At 39.4% G+C, this 17,668-nt stretch overlaps 1 protein-coding gene across 1 annotated transcript in view; it reads right to left on the bottom strand.

The window, feature by feature from the left end:
• Positions 1 to 17,668, bottom strand: part of AOPEP (aminopeptidase O (putative)) — a 498,190-nt gene that overhangs the window by 242,734 nt on the left and 237,788 nt on the right. Inside the window, 2 exon segments of the mRNA XM_020971658.2 lie at positions 7,404 to 7,510; positions 13,860 to 14,049. Of these exon segments, the coding sequence (XP_020827317.1) occupies positions 7,404 to 7,510; positions 13,860 to 14,049 (297 nt within the window).

Genomic DNA, 17,668 nt, shown 5'->3' with positions numbered 1-17,668 from the left:
GTCAGGAAGATCTGAGTTTAAATCTAGGCTCAGACACTTACTAGCTGTGTGACCTCTTTTTGCCTCAGTTTCTTCCTTAAAATGGGATAATAATTGCGCCTACTTCCCAAGGTGTGAGAATCAAATGAGATAATAATTGTAAGATGCTTACCATAGTGCCAGGCACACAGTAAGTGCAGTAAGTATGTAAGCTACTATTATTATTATTATTATTAAAGAACTAGCAATTACATAGCACTTTTAGGTTTGCAAAGCAAATGTTATTTCACTTTATCCTCAAAATAGCCCTGGAAAGTAGGTACTATTATCAAGCACATTTTAGAGATGAGGAAACAAGTGACTTGCCCAAAGTCATACAGTTATCTGAGGCTGGATTTGAACTCTGGTCCTTCTGATGACTCCAGGTCTTGAGTGCTATCTACTGCGCCACCTAGCTGCCTCTCTAGTGCTTACTATCTGCATACAGGTATATTCTCACTCATGGGGTGAAAAATATAGATAGATTAAAATTTGAGTTGGGTAAGCTGCTGATATAGACCTAACAAAGTTATAAGTAAAATCAATGAAAAATATTTAAGGGATGGAAACTGTGTCTAAGAGGAACGTTGGCAGGCAGCTTTCATGACAATTTTCCTCAATGTTTCTTATAAAACTTAAGAAACTTCTAAGTCATACATCTTCACACACAATGTTTCTTCTCTGGAACATGTATTATAGTTATGCCAAAGGGCAAAGTTAAATAATTAGCTTTTCTTCCCCTATTATTAGCTGATGTGTATGTGGTCAGTACATGAGGCATTCTCTTAGAAGGCAGGGAAAGATACATTTATAAAGAATTATGTGAACCTTGCCGGCAGCTATCTCGGGGGAAAGCACATGTCAGATATTATACTTGCTTTGTAAGTGTCTCTTTAGCATGAAATATTTTAAAGCTCTTCTCAGCATGAGTTTCACTTGAACAATGAATGTAGAATGAAAAGGGAAAGGATAATAGACCATAAACAATAAAATCAATGGAGAGCCACTTTAGACCATACAATAAGCAGCAGTAAGCTCTTAGATCCTGCTGGGCCTGCCAGAATATACTTCAGAGAGAAGTTAAAAAGGAGACACAGAAGTTTAAAAAAAAAAGATCTGGACAAGCACTCGTGAATGGGGGCGGGGGAGTCATGGTGCTTCCTCTGAGATGCCTATTAGTCAAGTCTTTTGTGGAGAGAAGAGCTTGCTGAGAGTTTCAAAGAAACACCAGCTGGAACACTGGCAAATAACTAAACAATGCAGGAGAGAGAACATAAGCACAATTTTGACCTATAATGAGTAAGTAACCTCCTAGTTACGTAGATGAGGGCTTGCTTCCTCACTCCCCCACACCATCAATTTGCCATAATTCCCACCAGCAGTCACTCTTTGGCCTTGAGATTTTGAAGGTGTCAATTAAAATACAAATACAGCCCCCAGAGAGAAAAAGAGGACAGAGAAGCCATATGGCAAAGCAAATAGAAAGGTGGCCTTTAAGACAGGAAGACCTGGATTCAAATCCTGCCTCAGACATAGATATTGTCTTTCTGAACAGTGCTATGGGCAATACTCTAAGAGAGTTTCCTCATCTAACAGAGAAAGGATGGTATCATCAAGAATACAGGGAAGTATTGCAAGTAACTTTAGCCCTGGGGCCTTAGGGAAGGAAGGAAGAGGTCAGGGGGCAGCTTCGTGGTGAAGTGGTTAGAGTGCTAGGCCTGGAGTCAGGAAGACTCATCTTCATGAGTTCAAATCTGGCCTTAGACATTTATTAGCTGTGTGACCCTGGGCAAGTCACTTAACCCTATTTGCCTCAGTTTCCTCATCTGTAAAATGAGCTGGAAAAGGAAATGGCAAACCATTCTAGTATCTTTGCCAAGAAAATCCCAAATGGGATCACGACTCATCAGACAGGACTGAACAGCAACAGAAAGAGGGTTAGAGAGAAAGGAACTCTAGCTATTAGAAGGATGAAATCCAGAAACTTGATTGCTTCATCAGGATGGGTCTAAACCCTATCCCAATACCCTGTCCCTTAGAAAGGGTAAATCATTAAACCTTTACCAGCCACTGAATCTAAGTGAATTAGCTTGTTGGATAAGCTGGGAGAAGAATGTCCTGAAGGGATGAAATTCACAAAGTAATTCTTATTAGACTTAGCATTCAAAGAAGGGAATCACACAAGGCACACTTTGATTTCTTGACATTTTTGCTCTGATTTTGTCCTGGCAGCAAGGGTGGATGAGGAAAAGCCTAGAGAGAACACCAATAACACTTAATAATTAAGAAGTAAATATTCCCTCTAATGCTTTTAAGCTGTGAGTAGGTGGTCATGCTAGATGATCTATGAAAACTGAGCGTGCATTTATAAGGATCATGGCTAAAATATAACTAAAAAGAAAATTTAAGCTGACGTATTTAATGATATGCACAATCATGCTACATGGCAATCAGGCATAAAAATAGGCAGTTTTGTTTTAATTGTTATAATTAGTATTACTTTTAAATAGCCGAAGTGGAGTTTCGATTTTTCTCTTTTTACTTTGCTGTTTCTCTACTCATTAACAGTATCAATATTGATTGCTCCCTCTAATATTCCAAACCTTAACTGTCATCAAACAAAAGACCTGGGTTTTGACCTCAGCCTTTCAACTGGACTTTCTTTGCTCCTGACTCTCCCACTTCAGGCCCCACAGCTGAAAATACTTGAAAAGGCCCCTCTGCTTCCATAATCCCATCTGTCCTTGCTCAACAAGAGAGAATCCTAAAGTAGCACTCCACCTATTCCCTGGTTCCTGTCCCACCCTGCTTTTCCTAGGTTTTGTCAAGTGATTCTTTAGATTATTTATCTACCTGGAGAAAAGGGGAGTCTCCATATAAAAATTCCTTTAAGGAGTCTTTCATCCCCTATTATAATAGGGGATGTAAGGCTTAAAAAGTGACATAATTGGGAGAGTTAACACAGTCCTGGGAAATAGGTCCCAGTAAAAACATAAATGGCACTACTAGAGTCTTTCTAGTTTTGATAGAGGGAAGGTATTAGAAAGTGTGAAGGTACCAAATATCTCATGCTATGGGGTATGAGGAAAGTAAACCAAAAGGGGGAACCTGGAAATACTAGAACAAACTTCACTGATCTCATAATTTTGCCTAGGGCTTTCCCTGTTTGTTCTCATTTGTGGACAAAAGTATTTTGTGTCCTGATGGCCACCCAAGGCACTTAAGAAGACAGAAGCATGGGATAGGAGAAAAAGCACTGGATTTAGCCTCAGAACCAGGGCCCTTCTACTTACTTACTATCTGTGTGGCCTCCAGAAAGCCAATGCAAATGATCAGGGCTTCACTTCAGAAGCTATCTACTTCACAAGGTAGTTGTGCTTTACAAAGTGCTTCCTAAGTTTAAGGTATTACTACTATTATTTCTATCATTAAGCATCTGGGTTTTTGGTTTTTTGCTTTTTTAATGAAAACTAAGTTTAATGGAGGGGGTGGAGAGGGAGAGGGGAGCTAGGTGGCAGCTAGGTGGCATAGTGGATAGAGTATTAGGCCTGGAGTCAGGAAAACTCATCTTCACGAGTTCAAATTTGCCCTCTGGCACTTATTAGCTGTATGACCTTGGGAAAGTCACTTAACCCTGTTTGCTTCAGTTTCCTCACCTCTAAAATAAGCTGGAGAAGGAAATGGCAAAACAATCCAGTATCTCTGCCAAGAAAACCCCAAATGGTGTTTTAAAAGTCAGACACAACTGAAATAACCAAATAACAAAAGTTTAATGGAAGAGTAGAATGTAAGCACCATAATAATAATAATAATAATAGCTACCAGTTATAGAGTGAGCACTTTAAAATTTACAAAGTGCTTTTTTCATCATCATCATCACATTTATAAGGGGCTTACCAGGCACTGTCCTAAGCACTTTATAATTATTATCTAATTTGATCCTCACAGTAATCCTGTGAGGTAGGTATTGTTATTATCCCCATTTTACATATGAGGAAACTGAGGCATAGAGAGATTAAGTGACTTGCCCAAGATTACACAGCTAGTAAGTATCTCAAGCCAAATTTGAACTCAGGTCTTTCTGACTCCAGCCCCAGCATTCTATCTATCGAGCCATTCAGCTACCTTAAAAACAGGGAGTGTTTTTGGGAGGTCAAGGGGGCATCCATCAGTGACTAATCATAGTAGGCCCTTAATAAATGCTTTCTGAATTACATTAAATTGAATCAGGGGGAGCAAAATCGGCTGGGCTTTTCAAAGAAGTCTGTTTTCTACACTTGTCTGGATTTACTTTTGCCTAAAACAAATACCAATTTCTATATGTGCCAAAAATTTCAATTCGTTTTTCCCCATAGACATAGACTTTGGTTTGTCTTGAAAAAAGTAGTATCCTTGGTCAAAATATTATCTCTCAGTGGGATTCTTTCCTAGATTTTAAAACACATATATGTGAATGTTTATGCATCTGTATATAAGGAGGACTATAACCTGGGGAGGCAAAACTTCAGGAATGCAAAGCAAAGGTCTGTTGACCCCTATAACACAGCTAACTGCCTCTTTAAGGCTGGTTCAAGTTATAGGGTAATTTGCATAACCCAGACATATTTATGGGACCCTGGCTAGGAGCCAGACAGGAGCTGAAAGGAATTTCCTTACCCCAATCTAAATATCAAAAGATCCCTCAGGAATACTAGGAGGAGTTGAGAGTTGGGGAGAGAAGGGAGAGATAAAGTGTGCAGGGGGAAAAAAAAAGAGGCCGATCTAAGAGACTCTTTTCCAAGCTCTGGAGGATGACTATAGGCTTACTAATAAAAGAGATGAACCTTGCTGATTAGCCTTAAGCTAATGTTTTAGGCTGGCAGTCTCACAAAAGAGCAATAACACGCCCTTAAAGGAAGAAACCATCTAACCAAAGCCAGCTCAGGGCAAGGGTTTCAGCCCCACGCAGAAGCAGCCTAGAAGTAAATCACAGAAGCAATAGTTCTTAAAAAAAAAAAAGTCGCATGTGGTAACTTTGGAGGCAGACAGACTTAGCAGCTATGGAGATGGAGCAGAGGCACAGCCAGGTATTGGCAGATGGAGAGGTGTTCCAGCCAAGAAAAATTCTAAATCACGACTTGTCCAGGGGCCGTTCCCTTGCCCACTAGTAAGTACCATGGGAATCTTCAGGAGACTGTACCCCTTTATGTATAGGGTGAGGGATTTCCCTTGTTATTTGCTATTCTGTCCCAACTGAGCTTTGCTATTTGATTTATAGTTCCTGGTCTATAGGTAAAGGATGCACTGTATGGGGGCTCAAGTTTATTTGTATAACTACAATGACCCAAAACACTACACTAAACCTGAAGTGCACTGAGCAAGGACAGTTCTGGTTCCTTGCTACATACACATGTACATGTACACATACACTAACTGATGCTCTTTTGACTTTTACTTCTGGCAACTTTCCGATTCTTCCCAAGGTGGCCCTCTTAGGAGCTGTGACAGTTGGACTGAACTCAAGGCTGACCATAAGATCCATGATGAATTTAGGCCCATTTCCCACTGAAAATAATGTACCTCAAATATACTTTCTATGATGCTATTTATTGAATCTTTCAAAAATCACTCATGGTATAGTTAGCATAGAGGCAGCTGGTGGCTCAAAAGGTACAGCACTGGGCCTGGAGTCAGGAAGAGCTGTATTCAAATCCAGAAACTTCCTAGCTGTGTGACCCTGGACAAGTCACTTAACCTCTGATTGCCTGACCAAAGGATCTACTGGAGCCACTGGAGAAGGAAATGGTAAACCACTGAATATCTTTGCCAGGAAAACCCCACAGACAACTACAGTCCATGGGATCACGAACAACAAAATAATTAGCATAAATTCATACAAAAATGATTCCTGAACACTAGGACAACAAATGTCCAGCAGGTTTGCTATTAAAAAGGTCTATGTTCCTAGTTTTAAAAAAATTTATTCTTATGAGCTGACCTCTAAAATGAACAGGCAATAATAACTTGACATTAATATAGCTTTAAGGTTTCATAAAGCACCTTACATATATTATTTCATTTGACAGTTATAAAAACCCTGTGATAGGTACTATAGGTATCACTGTCCCCATTTTACAGATAAGGCAACTGAGACTCAAAGTCTAAGTGACTTTGCCCAAGGTCAGAGATCTAGTAAAAGTCAGATCTCTCCCCCAAACTCAAATATAGGAATGAAAAGAATGAGGAGGGGCTAAAATTTTCTTGCAAATTCTGTCTGAACTCCCACGGAGTAAGTATGGACCCACCAGACCCTACCACAGAATTCAAAGGTTAATCCTTTCATTATATCCCAGAGGTCAGAGTGGGATGAGACATCAGGTTCTCATACTTTTGTTTCTAGAGTACAATGCAACAAACTGAGCGCTACAGAAATGAGAGTAGGTTTGTTGAAAAAGGGTAGAGCAGTGGCTTCTGGTGCTGGGGAGAGTAGAAAGGAGCCTTTGCTAAATCTGCCAATGAGTGTGCTGGCGGGCAGATAAGAGTTTAAAATTAAACTGCCTGGTCCTGTCCGCTTTGTACAAATCCTGATGGCTGAGTTCAGCCCATACAATCTTGGACCAGAAAGCTGGGTCAGCTGTTCTTGCTGTCAGGACAACCACAGCCACCTTAGAGCAAGAGTGAGAAGGGTTTCTGGCCACCTCTCAGCACTTCCAGCCAAAGACACAGGTTCTCAGATAACTGCCTATCTGTCCCACATCTAATTCTACTGAAGGAAATGAAAACTCAGAGAAGAAAGGAAAAGAGAGGAGAGGCAATCCTTATCTGATCAAAGAAGCTAGGGCAATTTAGAAAAAAGAAAATGTGGAGGAGTCCTGTTGGTTAGAACTAAACAGGAGGTGAGCAGAAGCCTAAACTCTGGTTTCTGCTGGGAGCCATCCAAGACAAAATGCCCCATTGAAACTAACATCTGTTATTACTAAACATATTTTTGAATCAATATTTTTTTAAAGATTTTTTTTCTTTTGGTTGCAAAGCGTTACTGTCTTGCCAGTCCCTCATAACCTCTTCTTTCACATGCTTTAGCCACCACATAAAGTGACTATTAGAACCTCAAACAAGGATCATTGGTCAGGAAGTGGCCTCTAACTATTTCCTGAACAGAGGCACTAGGAAAATGTCAAAAGGCATTTTATACCAAACCCCACACTGTGAGCCTTTAAAAAAAATCACATCACAAAGAGGATGAGTAACCCAGTTCAATTTAATTTCAAAAGGAAACAGCAGATTTAATCAGATGACTTGGAGATATCCTTTGGGGAAGGAAACGAGGGAAAGGGAAAAAAAGATAAAAAAAGTCAAAAAGGTTTTTTTTGTCTGTTTTTTATTTTTTGTTTTTTTTTGTTTACCTTAACACCTGCATCTCTTCTGTGGAGTTCTGCACCTCATCTCGAAGTCTGCGCCAGCGGAGCAAAGCCTTCAACTCTTGCTGCTCCTTAGCTTCATCACGTGAGAGCTGCTTATTATAAAAAAAAAAAAATTCATTCTTTGTTGTTCCTACCCCCTCCCCACCTTGGTCAATAATTTTTTGAGGGAATATCTTGCTTTGTTTCAAACCAGTGCAGGAAAACTAAGGACAACAAAGACAGCATCTCTCTGTTTTCCTACTCTGTAAATTGGAAAGGTAAAATAGCATAAGGTAGGCCTGAAGGGAGCCTCTTAGCACCTTAAATCCAGAGGCAGATATAAACCCCTGTGCCTGAGGACTAAAATAGGAATGCTTTATTACCCTGAGGAGTGGGCAACAAGTGAGATGAATATGTGGCACAGGTACCTGACATCTACTCCCTGACTCTCCATGGCTCCATTACCCACACTGAGATGCCATCTGGAGGCTGATGCCATCATTCCGTTCTTTGCTTTGTCTTCCTGCATTGGGTGGGGAAGGGCCCTTCCATTTCCTTTCTGCTTTCCCAAACCTCATTTTGTGAAGAACTGTTTACGGAGAAACTGGCTAATGAAACCCAGACTATTTTGTTTGCATATAAACCAGAGAACTTTTACTGCCTGCATTCATTATGGGAAAAGGCTGGCTGCTCTATCACCCTGCCCCATTACTTCAACCTCTGCAGCAGTCATTATGATGCACTATGCTACACACTTATAATCTCGCTAATGGATGATAATAGAATTATCTATTGGTAAGAAAAAATTCCTAACATTTAGACGCAAATATTTTTGTATTGTTTTATAAATCTTTAGAAATAAAAGCTCCTACCCCCCAAGAATGGGCATTTGTCATCCATTAGCTTTGACAGAATGTTATCTGATCTCTACCCTGCTTCTGCCAAATCTGGCACTTTTATTCAAGTGTAGGAGTGAGAGAAGATGGTAAAAGGGTAGTAGAATTAAAACAGATTAATAAGGAATAAGGGGGAGAGGGGGAGAGAAGGAGGGAGGGAGAAAGGGAGGGAAAGGGGGAGGGAGAAAGAGAGAGAGAAATGGAGAATACAGTTCCCCTCCTAAGAGGGGTATGAATCCATGCCCCTCTTAAGAGAAGTTTCAAGACTGCATTCATTTGACTGTCAGTAAGAGCCAATATAGGTGACTTAAGTTCCCTTTGAGTAGGGATTATTTAATTTATTGTATTGCATTTGTATCCCCACCACCTAGAACAGGTATCTGGTACCTAGTAAGTGCTTAATAAATGCTTGTTGATTGACTCACATCAATAGGAAAGAGATTAGTTAGGCAGTGCCACCATCTTTTGACTGGAAGGTCATCTCAATGGAGTTACAGTTTCCTCCCAGAGGGGCATAAAGATTCAAACAATATAGAAGATTCACCTTCTTTTATCTCAGAAGTTTTCATTTTATTTTACAGGAAATAAACACGGACTCTGGAAATCTACTCATCTCATTATGGGTCAGAGGAGAAGCTGGTCAAGAGTTCTGATTAAGGGAGAAAGAGGCCAACTACACAGAGAGAGAGAGTGGAACTTTTTTTGCAAATATCACTTGGGCCAAGGCTGTCCTTAAGTTCTGGTGCCAAAGAGTCAGGTAGTTGTAGACAGTCCTACTCCATCTGGAGTGAGATCCAATTGCGATGCAGCGAGTAGATCATGTTATATGTTATGTGGTGCACCACAGGGACTATTCATCACAACCACCTGCTCCACAGAGTCACTTGTGTGGAGCTCAGAGTGGGAATGTGGTAGTTTTTGGGAAACATACAGAGCACCTTGGTATAGTAGAGCAGAAAGTGCTAGCTCTAGAGTCTGAAGACCTGGGTTCATAATTCTGGCTCTGCCACTTAGTCCCTGCTTGACCTTGGGTAGGTCGCTACCTCCTGGAGCCTCAGTTTCTACATTTGTAAAACGCAAGGGCTAGACTCAATGATCTCCTCCTGTAGCTCTAAATTTAATCCAAGTGGCCCCATAAAGGATCTGTTAAGCACTTGGGAGAGAGTTCTTCACTTCCCCCACACAGGTCTGCAGCCCTTTTTCCTATCTGGTTTGGGGTGGACAGTTCCCGTTTACCTCTTCTCTAGTGTCAAGGAATATGTCTCTTTACATTTTCCTCCTGTAGTTTTTCCGAGCCTGGCAGTGAAACCACACTCCTTGTTGGTACTTCCCATTCTCAAGATGCCTTGCCAGGTAAATGTTCTCTGATAAACCCCAAGAAGGCCTCCAAAAACTAGAGGTGGGAGTCCTTTGCTGGCATTCCTGACCTCCCATAAAAGCCCACCTCCTCAGGTTTTGGAAGCCATAAGAGCTAACCAACACCTGAAAAAGAATCCCTATCTTACTCCTTCTGAATAGCTGCCAACCAACTGCTACCTAAAGATCTCCAGTGAGGGGGAAATCACTACCTTCCAAGGCAGTCAGAAGTTTTCCCCTATGGCTCCCAGGTCTGCCATCAGGGATCAGGGAGAACAAGTCTAATCCTTCTTTCCCTATCATAGCCATTTGAATACTTGAAGAATATCATATTCCTTCATACCTCTGAAGTCTTCTCTTTTCCAGTCTAAATGGAACATAGCATCATCTTCCAGTCTTTCACCATCCCATCTGCCCTCCTCTGGATACTACTCAACTTACCAGTGTTTTTCTTAAAATCTGAAGCCCAGGGGCAGCTAGGCGGCACAGTGAATACAGCACAGGCCATGAAGTCAGGAGGACCTGAGTTCAAATCTGGCCTGAGAAATTTGATGCTTACTAGCTGTGTGACCCTGGGCAAGTCACAACCCCATTGCCTAGGCAAGAAAAAAAAATCTGAAGCCCAATAATTAACACATATTCCAGATGTGATCTGACCAGGCAGAATACAAGAGGACCATCAGGCACTTTCTTATTTATGGCAGGCTAAGATAGAATTGGCTTTTTTGGCTGCCACAGGTGCCCTACTGATTCATGCTGAGTCTCTAGTCCAATACCCCTCTCCTGCCCCCAGATCTTTTTCAGAGGAATTGTCATCTAGCCACACTTTCCATGTGTTGTTCTTAGGGACCAGATTTAAAAAACAAAAATAAAACCAAAAACCTCATATGTAAAACATTATGTTTATTCTCATCTTCATAGGTCTGGCCAAATGCTCTAGCCTGATAGTATCATTCTGAATACTGATTGTCATCCAACATGTTAGCCATCCCTTTTGGCTTTGTATCACCTGTAAATCTGATAAGCATATCACTTACATCTTCATTCAAATCATTTATAAACATCCATAAAACATTCTTTCAATAGCACAAGGCCAAGCATAGATCTCTGAGGAATACCCCTGGAGACCTCCTTCCAAGATCACATCCAAACATTAATGACTAATAGCCATTCAAACCAGCTCTTAATCCCACCTAATTGTATTGCTGTTCAGCTCACAGTGCTCCATTTTCCCACAAGTTTGAGAGACTTTGCCAAATTCCTTGCTAAAACTGAATTACGCTATATCTGTAGCATGCTCTTGATCTACTAGTCTAGCAATCCTGTCAAAAAAGAAATTATCTTTTAATGTACAGCTAGGGCCTGATTAGTGCAAATAATGAATCCCCTGAGTGGCTGCATTATTTGCATTTGCCTTGCATATTTCCACTGGGCTGGAACCAATGACCATATTTTACTGAGTTATAACTTCAAATAGAAAGAATTCAAATACATGCTACCTCCTCAAAGGATTCATTATTCATACTAATTGGGGCCTAGCTAGTCTTACTATATGTGACTACTACGTAATTTTCCAAATGTCCATTAAGCATCCCCTTAATAAAAGATTTTGGAATTCTACCAGGAATTGAAGTGCCTTGGCCTGTATTTTGCAGAATCCATTTTTCCCCTTTATGAAAATTTGGACAGTATCTGCACCTTTCCAATTCTGTGACACATACCTTTTTCCATTGAGCTTTCAAAGATCAATGATTGTGACTCAATAACCACAGATACTGGTTCTTCCAATACCCTACAATGTAGGTGGTCTTGGCCAAGTGACTTACACTCATTAAGTAAGGGAGGTGAGGTGTTTGCTCTCTCTATTAGTTATTTTTATTCTGTTCTTTCTAGTCCAAAGACAATTATCTTTGGCAAAGAAAAAAGAAATAAAATAAGAATTGAGCAGTTCTACATCCCCTCCACAGTTAGTTATTGTCTTCCTATCCTCCTTTTTCCTAATGTAGCTTTAAAAAAAGATAAACTCATTTTTCTTAACCTTAGCTTTCTTTACCAGCCTCAGCTCATTCTGAGATTTAATGCTTCTGACATTGTTTTTACATAACCGTATCATCCTTTTGAATTCATCCTCCATTCCATGCTTGAGTCAAATTTTTGTACATAATTTTTTAAAATTTAAGTTAGTTGATGAGTTCCCTGCACATCTATATCAGTCTCTTTAGACATCTCCCCCTACCACACACACACACACACATCATTTTTTTTTCTTCATTAATACTGTTCTATGAAGTATCTTCAGAAATTCATTTCTGAAACCTTCCTATCTCTCTTTGGTTGATTTTACCTGCAGAATTTCAATTCATTAGATCTAAAGTATCTTGTTTTCTATTTGAACCTTTTTGAAATCTGCTCTTCCATTATCTAGGGTGCAAGTCACATCATGCCCAATTTTCTCTTCTTTATCACAAATTCTAAGATGTCTATGACAGAGAATCTTGCCTCATATTTTACAGAAAAAAAAATGAGGCTGTATGTCATGAACTCCTTGTCTCCTCTTCCTCATCTTCTAGCAATCTCCTAACCTCAAATGCCTTCTGTTATTATCTCCTCCTTCATCCCTTTCACAGGAAAAGGTGGCCTTACTCCTTACCAAATCAAAGCCTTCTATTTGTACAAGCAATTCTATTCAATCCCATCTCCTCCAGTTGTGAGTATATTGTTGCTATGGTTTCTTTTTTAGATACTGTTTTCTGTAAACTTCTAGACATCTCAACTGCTATTATTCTCCCTATGTTGTTAGCTAGCTGCTTTCTTTGATATCTACCTTGGTAGATAGGTGTAAGTAGGTCCCTTCTCTCCTATACCCTCCCTCCCCCACACCATCCCAGTCCATTTCAGTTTAAAAGTCCATTTGATCTTGTTAAGCACACTCCATCTCTACCCAGGGGCCTGCAGTTTTAATTCCTACAGCTTAAGCCGTGGTCTAGAAACCCAAATCTCATTCTCAAATGGCATTTTCTTAACCATTTCTTCCCTTTCCATATCTGCCTTTTTCTTCAAAAATCTTTACCTTTGACTGACAGTAGAGATGAAAATAGCACTTGTACCTCCTTATACCTTCAGTTTATTAACCAAGATATCGTAATATTTAGTGATTTTTTTTTTAGGTTTCTCTAGGAAATTTCTTTTTTTACCCACATGAATCACCAGAAATAGTAGTCACCTGGTTTGACAAGTATCGAGAGGTTGCCAGTCATGTCTTTGATACAGCATATCTCTCTATTGTTATTAAGTTGACAAGGAATAATAACAGCTGATGTTTATAAAACACTTTCAAGTTGGCTTTCATATATATTATCTCATTTGAGGCTTGCAACAACCCTGTGAGGCAGATACTACATGTATTATTATTCCCATGCCTTGTCTGAAGTCTCAGAAAAGTGAGACTTAAAGATATTAAGTGACTTACCCATGGAGTACCCAACAAGCAAGGGTTATAAGTGGGACATGCACCCAAGTCTGTTTCTCACCATCTTAAGGGTCTAGTCACTAGACCAGGTTGGTACTCTTTCAACAAGGGGCACTGCTTCTACCTGCAACTTCTTCTTCTAAGCCTTAATAGATTATTTCTCCATCTTATGCCTCCTGCTGGATTATCTCCCACCTGAGAGTAACCAAAGAGCCACATCATCATTCCTTAAAGTATAAACAAGCTGCTTCTTCTTCAGCATATTCAGTTCCCTAATCTTTAATAAAAGCCTTATTTCAGTTTCTTAGCTCTAAGTGTCAGTGGTTTCTTTCTTCTCTAGGTCATTTCTTCAACTTTCCAACCTCCTGACACAGGTTAGGATTGCCCTTTGCACACAGGGTCTCTCTGTCACATACACAACCCCTTGCACTGTATGGACATGTAATAGTTAGTAAGTAGCCACAGCATCATTAAAAATAAACAATACGTATTTTTACTTTTAAAAATGGGAAAGGTACTTAGGAGAGTATTCTTTGGGGCAGAACTTTTTTTAAGAGAAATTTTTACTAACTGTCCCATCACAGAAGATCACCAGTGCTGTTATCACCATGCTCAAGCAGCATTTTATTGGGCTATGATGTGCCATGTGCAGTGGTAGACAAAGTGCTGAATACAAGGACAACAAGGTTTGCCTCAAAGCTACTTTCTTCTGAGACGGATGATATCACACATACACACCTTTTGGGCTTCAGTCCAAAATATATCTTCCAAATGAGTGGCGAACCCTTCACTTAACCATTCTTCAGTCCAATCTTGAGCCCCTATGGCTAAACCAAACCAGGCATGAGCAATTTCATGGCAAAGGCGTGTTCCACAGAGATGGCTCCCTCCAGGTAAGACACTCTGAGACAGGAATATGATGTGTGGGCTGTGTATAAAGAAGGAAAAAACACATTACAGTTCTGTTAGAACCTGCAACTCATGGCTATATTAAATATGTGTGCTTTATTACCTTGTCAACCTATTATTACTACATGCATGTTAGATCATGACAAACAGTTTGTAGCTCAGATGTTTTTTTAGAAATAAGGCTGCAGTTTGCTCCTTGGCAGTGATTCAGGCTAATACTTCTGCCAAGCAGTGTTTCAGTCATCAAACAACTATTACCTATAATAAGTAACTTAAACCAAAGTTTTACATTTTAAAAATTACAAGGCTGATATAGTTCTGCATCTACTGAAATCTGGACAGTAAAAAGACAGGTGTGAATATGTGACTGTCAAATGGATGATCAAAGATCCTGAAGCTAAAAAAAAAATCAAGTTTTTTTTTTAAATAGAGAAGTCTTATAGAATAAAAGGAAAAATAAGAAAAAAATAGTAAAGGAAGCTTCCATTTTACACTAGGGATGGTTATCAATTTGACAAACTAACAGGTGCTCCAGAATATGAAGCACACATGAAGACCAGCTCTATATAAGGAGAGTATGTCCAAGTGTATTGTATCATTTGGCCAAGAACATTTCTCCTATCTGTGTATGTCTGTCCACATCATACAAGAAGGATAAGACAAGTAAGGCTGTGTGTCAACCCATACAAGTGTGAAAGAGAGGCAACAACATCAGGACTAAACATTTAGATTTGTTATAACCTTTATAAGTTGAAACTCTTATCTGTAATATTTTGAATATCCTGTTTAGGGGCAAAGAGGTGGGGTGGGTAAAAGGAGAAAATGAAGAGAGATGATTCAGTGCTTTTGTTTTTAATAGGTTAACTTTATTCTCATTTACACATGACGTTTTACAATCTCCTAGGAGGCATGTGGTCTAAACTATCTCCCCTCAATAGGCAGAACAAAACAGTTAGATACATTCCCATGTTAAAAAATTAAGCTCACATCTGTGTGCACTGGTTATTTCCTTCAGAGGACATGTGTTTGCTATCATGTAGACCCTGCCCAAGTCAACACTGTCTGGCAGTTTCTCCCTCACTCCTTTGCTTACGATTAAGGAAAACTCCACCTCTATTTCCTTTGCAACATGTCCAACCATTCAGATCAGAAAGCTCAATGGAAAATACAGCTGGGTATGCCAAAATAGGTAAGCTCTGATGTGAAACAATAACAGTGCTTACATGCAAATGAAGCACAATTAACTAGGATCACAAGGGATTGCACCAGAAATGACTGAAAGCACAGAGAGAAGAGTCAAGGACAAAGGAGCAAGAATAAACAGCACCTCCCCACATTCTGCCAAGAGCAAGGCAGGTAACAAGGACAGAAAAAAGTTAAAAGGAAAGAAAAGGGAGAGGCAGAGAGACGATCCACCTCTTTTACTGAGAAAAACACTTCTGTTGAGAAGCTTAACTGTACAGTATGAGTATACCACTTTGGTCATTTTTAAGTAAATGACCCCTAGCTCTGACATGTGCAAAGCTAAAAGGGAAAACCACAGAAATGCACCAAGTAAATAACATTCCAGACATACTGCTGGCAGTATTTTGTCCTTTTGGCTAAACAAAACATGAGCAACTTCATGCCTTATAAACAGACTTACAAAAGAGCCTGAATTGTTAAGTGTCAACAAGACATATAGATACACAGTGCTAACGTATACAAAGATATTATGTCTATGTTACTACTTGCAACACAATACCACTATACACGGTAATTACTAAGAAATCTCTGCAATCTATGTTTAAAAAAACCCCAACACCCTAATGTCCAAGTGTGACCTTTATGCTATTTTCTTATTCACTCCCAGATTAAAAAAAAAAATAGCAGAAGAAGCATGTGTGAGGCCTGTTTGTGAAAATATGAAAATCTTCAAGTGCCCAAAAGAATGTACCAAAACTGGTGATGTGTGGGTGTAATTTCATTTTCCAACTTTTCAAACATTTTTTAATAGAAATCATCTTGTAGAAATCATAAAATTTTAGATTTGGAAGGGATCTTAGGCATAATTTAGCAATCCTCTCCACCACCCCTACTTTACAGATGAGGAAAGCAAGGCTTAGGTTAAGTGACTATCCCATAAAAAACTCTAGTTGTGCCTACTATACTTTTTCTCTGCCATTAAACTTCTTAGTAACAATATAGTAGAGTACTGACATTTTGGAATGATTCAGAACCATGGAATTCACAGACCCTGAATTGGAGGAGACCTCAGTAATTATCTTGCCCAGTCCCCTCACAATATTTCTAATTAATTGTCACTTGTTGGGTTCCCAGTGCAGATACACTGATTTCTTTAGACAATTCTCCCTTCTTTTTTCATCATTAGAATTTTAAAAAAAATCTTCAGAATTCTATTCTTGAGAGCTTCTTATCTTTCCTGGACTGAATACTCCTATAGAATTTTAGTCAATGAGATCCTATTTTCCTTTATCTATTGTCTTTGAAATAATCTCTCTTGAAATCTAAGTTTCATGTCAAACTATGCCTAGTTTAATTCTCCTTTGCTATCATGAAATTCTAAGCTGGGGTAGTCACCTTCCCCCAAGGTTTCCATCATATACACCCAAGCAACTAGTACTTTCCAGTGGTTGAGAAATAGGTGCGAAATGGCAGGTCCCCTCATTGATTCATGAACCTTTTGAAGGATTATCATGATTATTATCACCATCATCATCATCATCATCATCATCATCATCATCATCAAAATTATTATTTAGGGCAATGTTCTGGCAGGGAATACATCAACAAATGCATGGATAACTGAAGATCTCCACCAGTACTGTATCATGCTACCCATCTAACAAGATTAGCACTGATTTCTAATTTCACATTTTCCATTCCTAACTCATTACTGGTTTTGAAATAAATATTTCCAACTGATTCGGGAAAGTATTTTAATTTTCCATTCATTTTAGGTTTATAAATTGACTTTTCCAAATATAGATGAAACTATATTTTACATAGTAGAAAGAGTTGGAGATAAAGTTTCATTCATTCACTCAGTAAGCATTTACTAAGTACCTAGTATGTTCCCAGTTCCATGCTAGGTGCTGGGCATACAAAGAGAAAAACAAAACAGTTCCTCTTCTCAAGGAGCTTATATGGAGAAACAATGTGTCAGTGTAAGGAGTGAAATCACAGTGGTGAAAACAGAGATCTTTTGAAGAGATCCATTTTGTTGTCGTCTCTATTGCTCTTTGAAAACTGAACACATAGGGGAAAATCACAGCACTCAAGCCTTATATGGGGAGAAAATGTAGTGGTTAGAATACATAAATTAATAGAGAAAAACCTTGTGCACCATTCAGATTCTTTGTTCTCTTTTTGATGTACACATGAATGAGCTCAGTAGCAACTAAGGCAGGACCTAGAATATCAAAAACATCCACAAATACTCAAAAAACTCCATGGACACCGAAACACCACCATGGGAGGAAATTGTTGATCAAACCCTCAGCTGTTGTACCACATCTGGTTTTTCTCCTGAATGCACTGATCCTGGATTTGCCATTATCAGCTGTGTGGCCTTGGGTAAGTCACCTCACTTTTCTGGGCCTTCTTAGTTTTCTTTTCTGTGAAATGACGGGTGGTAG

Source organism: Phascolarctos cinereus, unplaced genomic scaffold (genome assembly GCF_003287225.1).
Source record: "Phascolarctos cinereus isolate Bilbo 61053 unplaced genomic scaffold, phaCin_HiC Scaffold_4;HRSCAF=312, whole genome shotgun sequence".
In the NCBI taxonomy this organism is placed as follows: domain Eukaryota; kingdom Metazoa; phylum Chordata; class Mammalia; order Diprotodontia; family Phascolarctidae; genus Phascolarctos; species Phascolarctos cinereus.
Note: the sequence above shows the minus strand (reverse complement) of the source record. Positions and strands in the feature narration are given on the sequence as shown.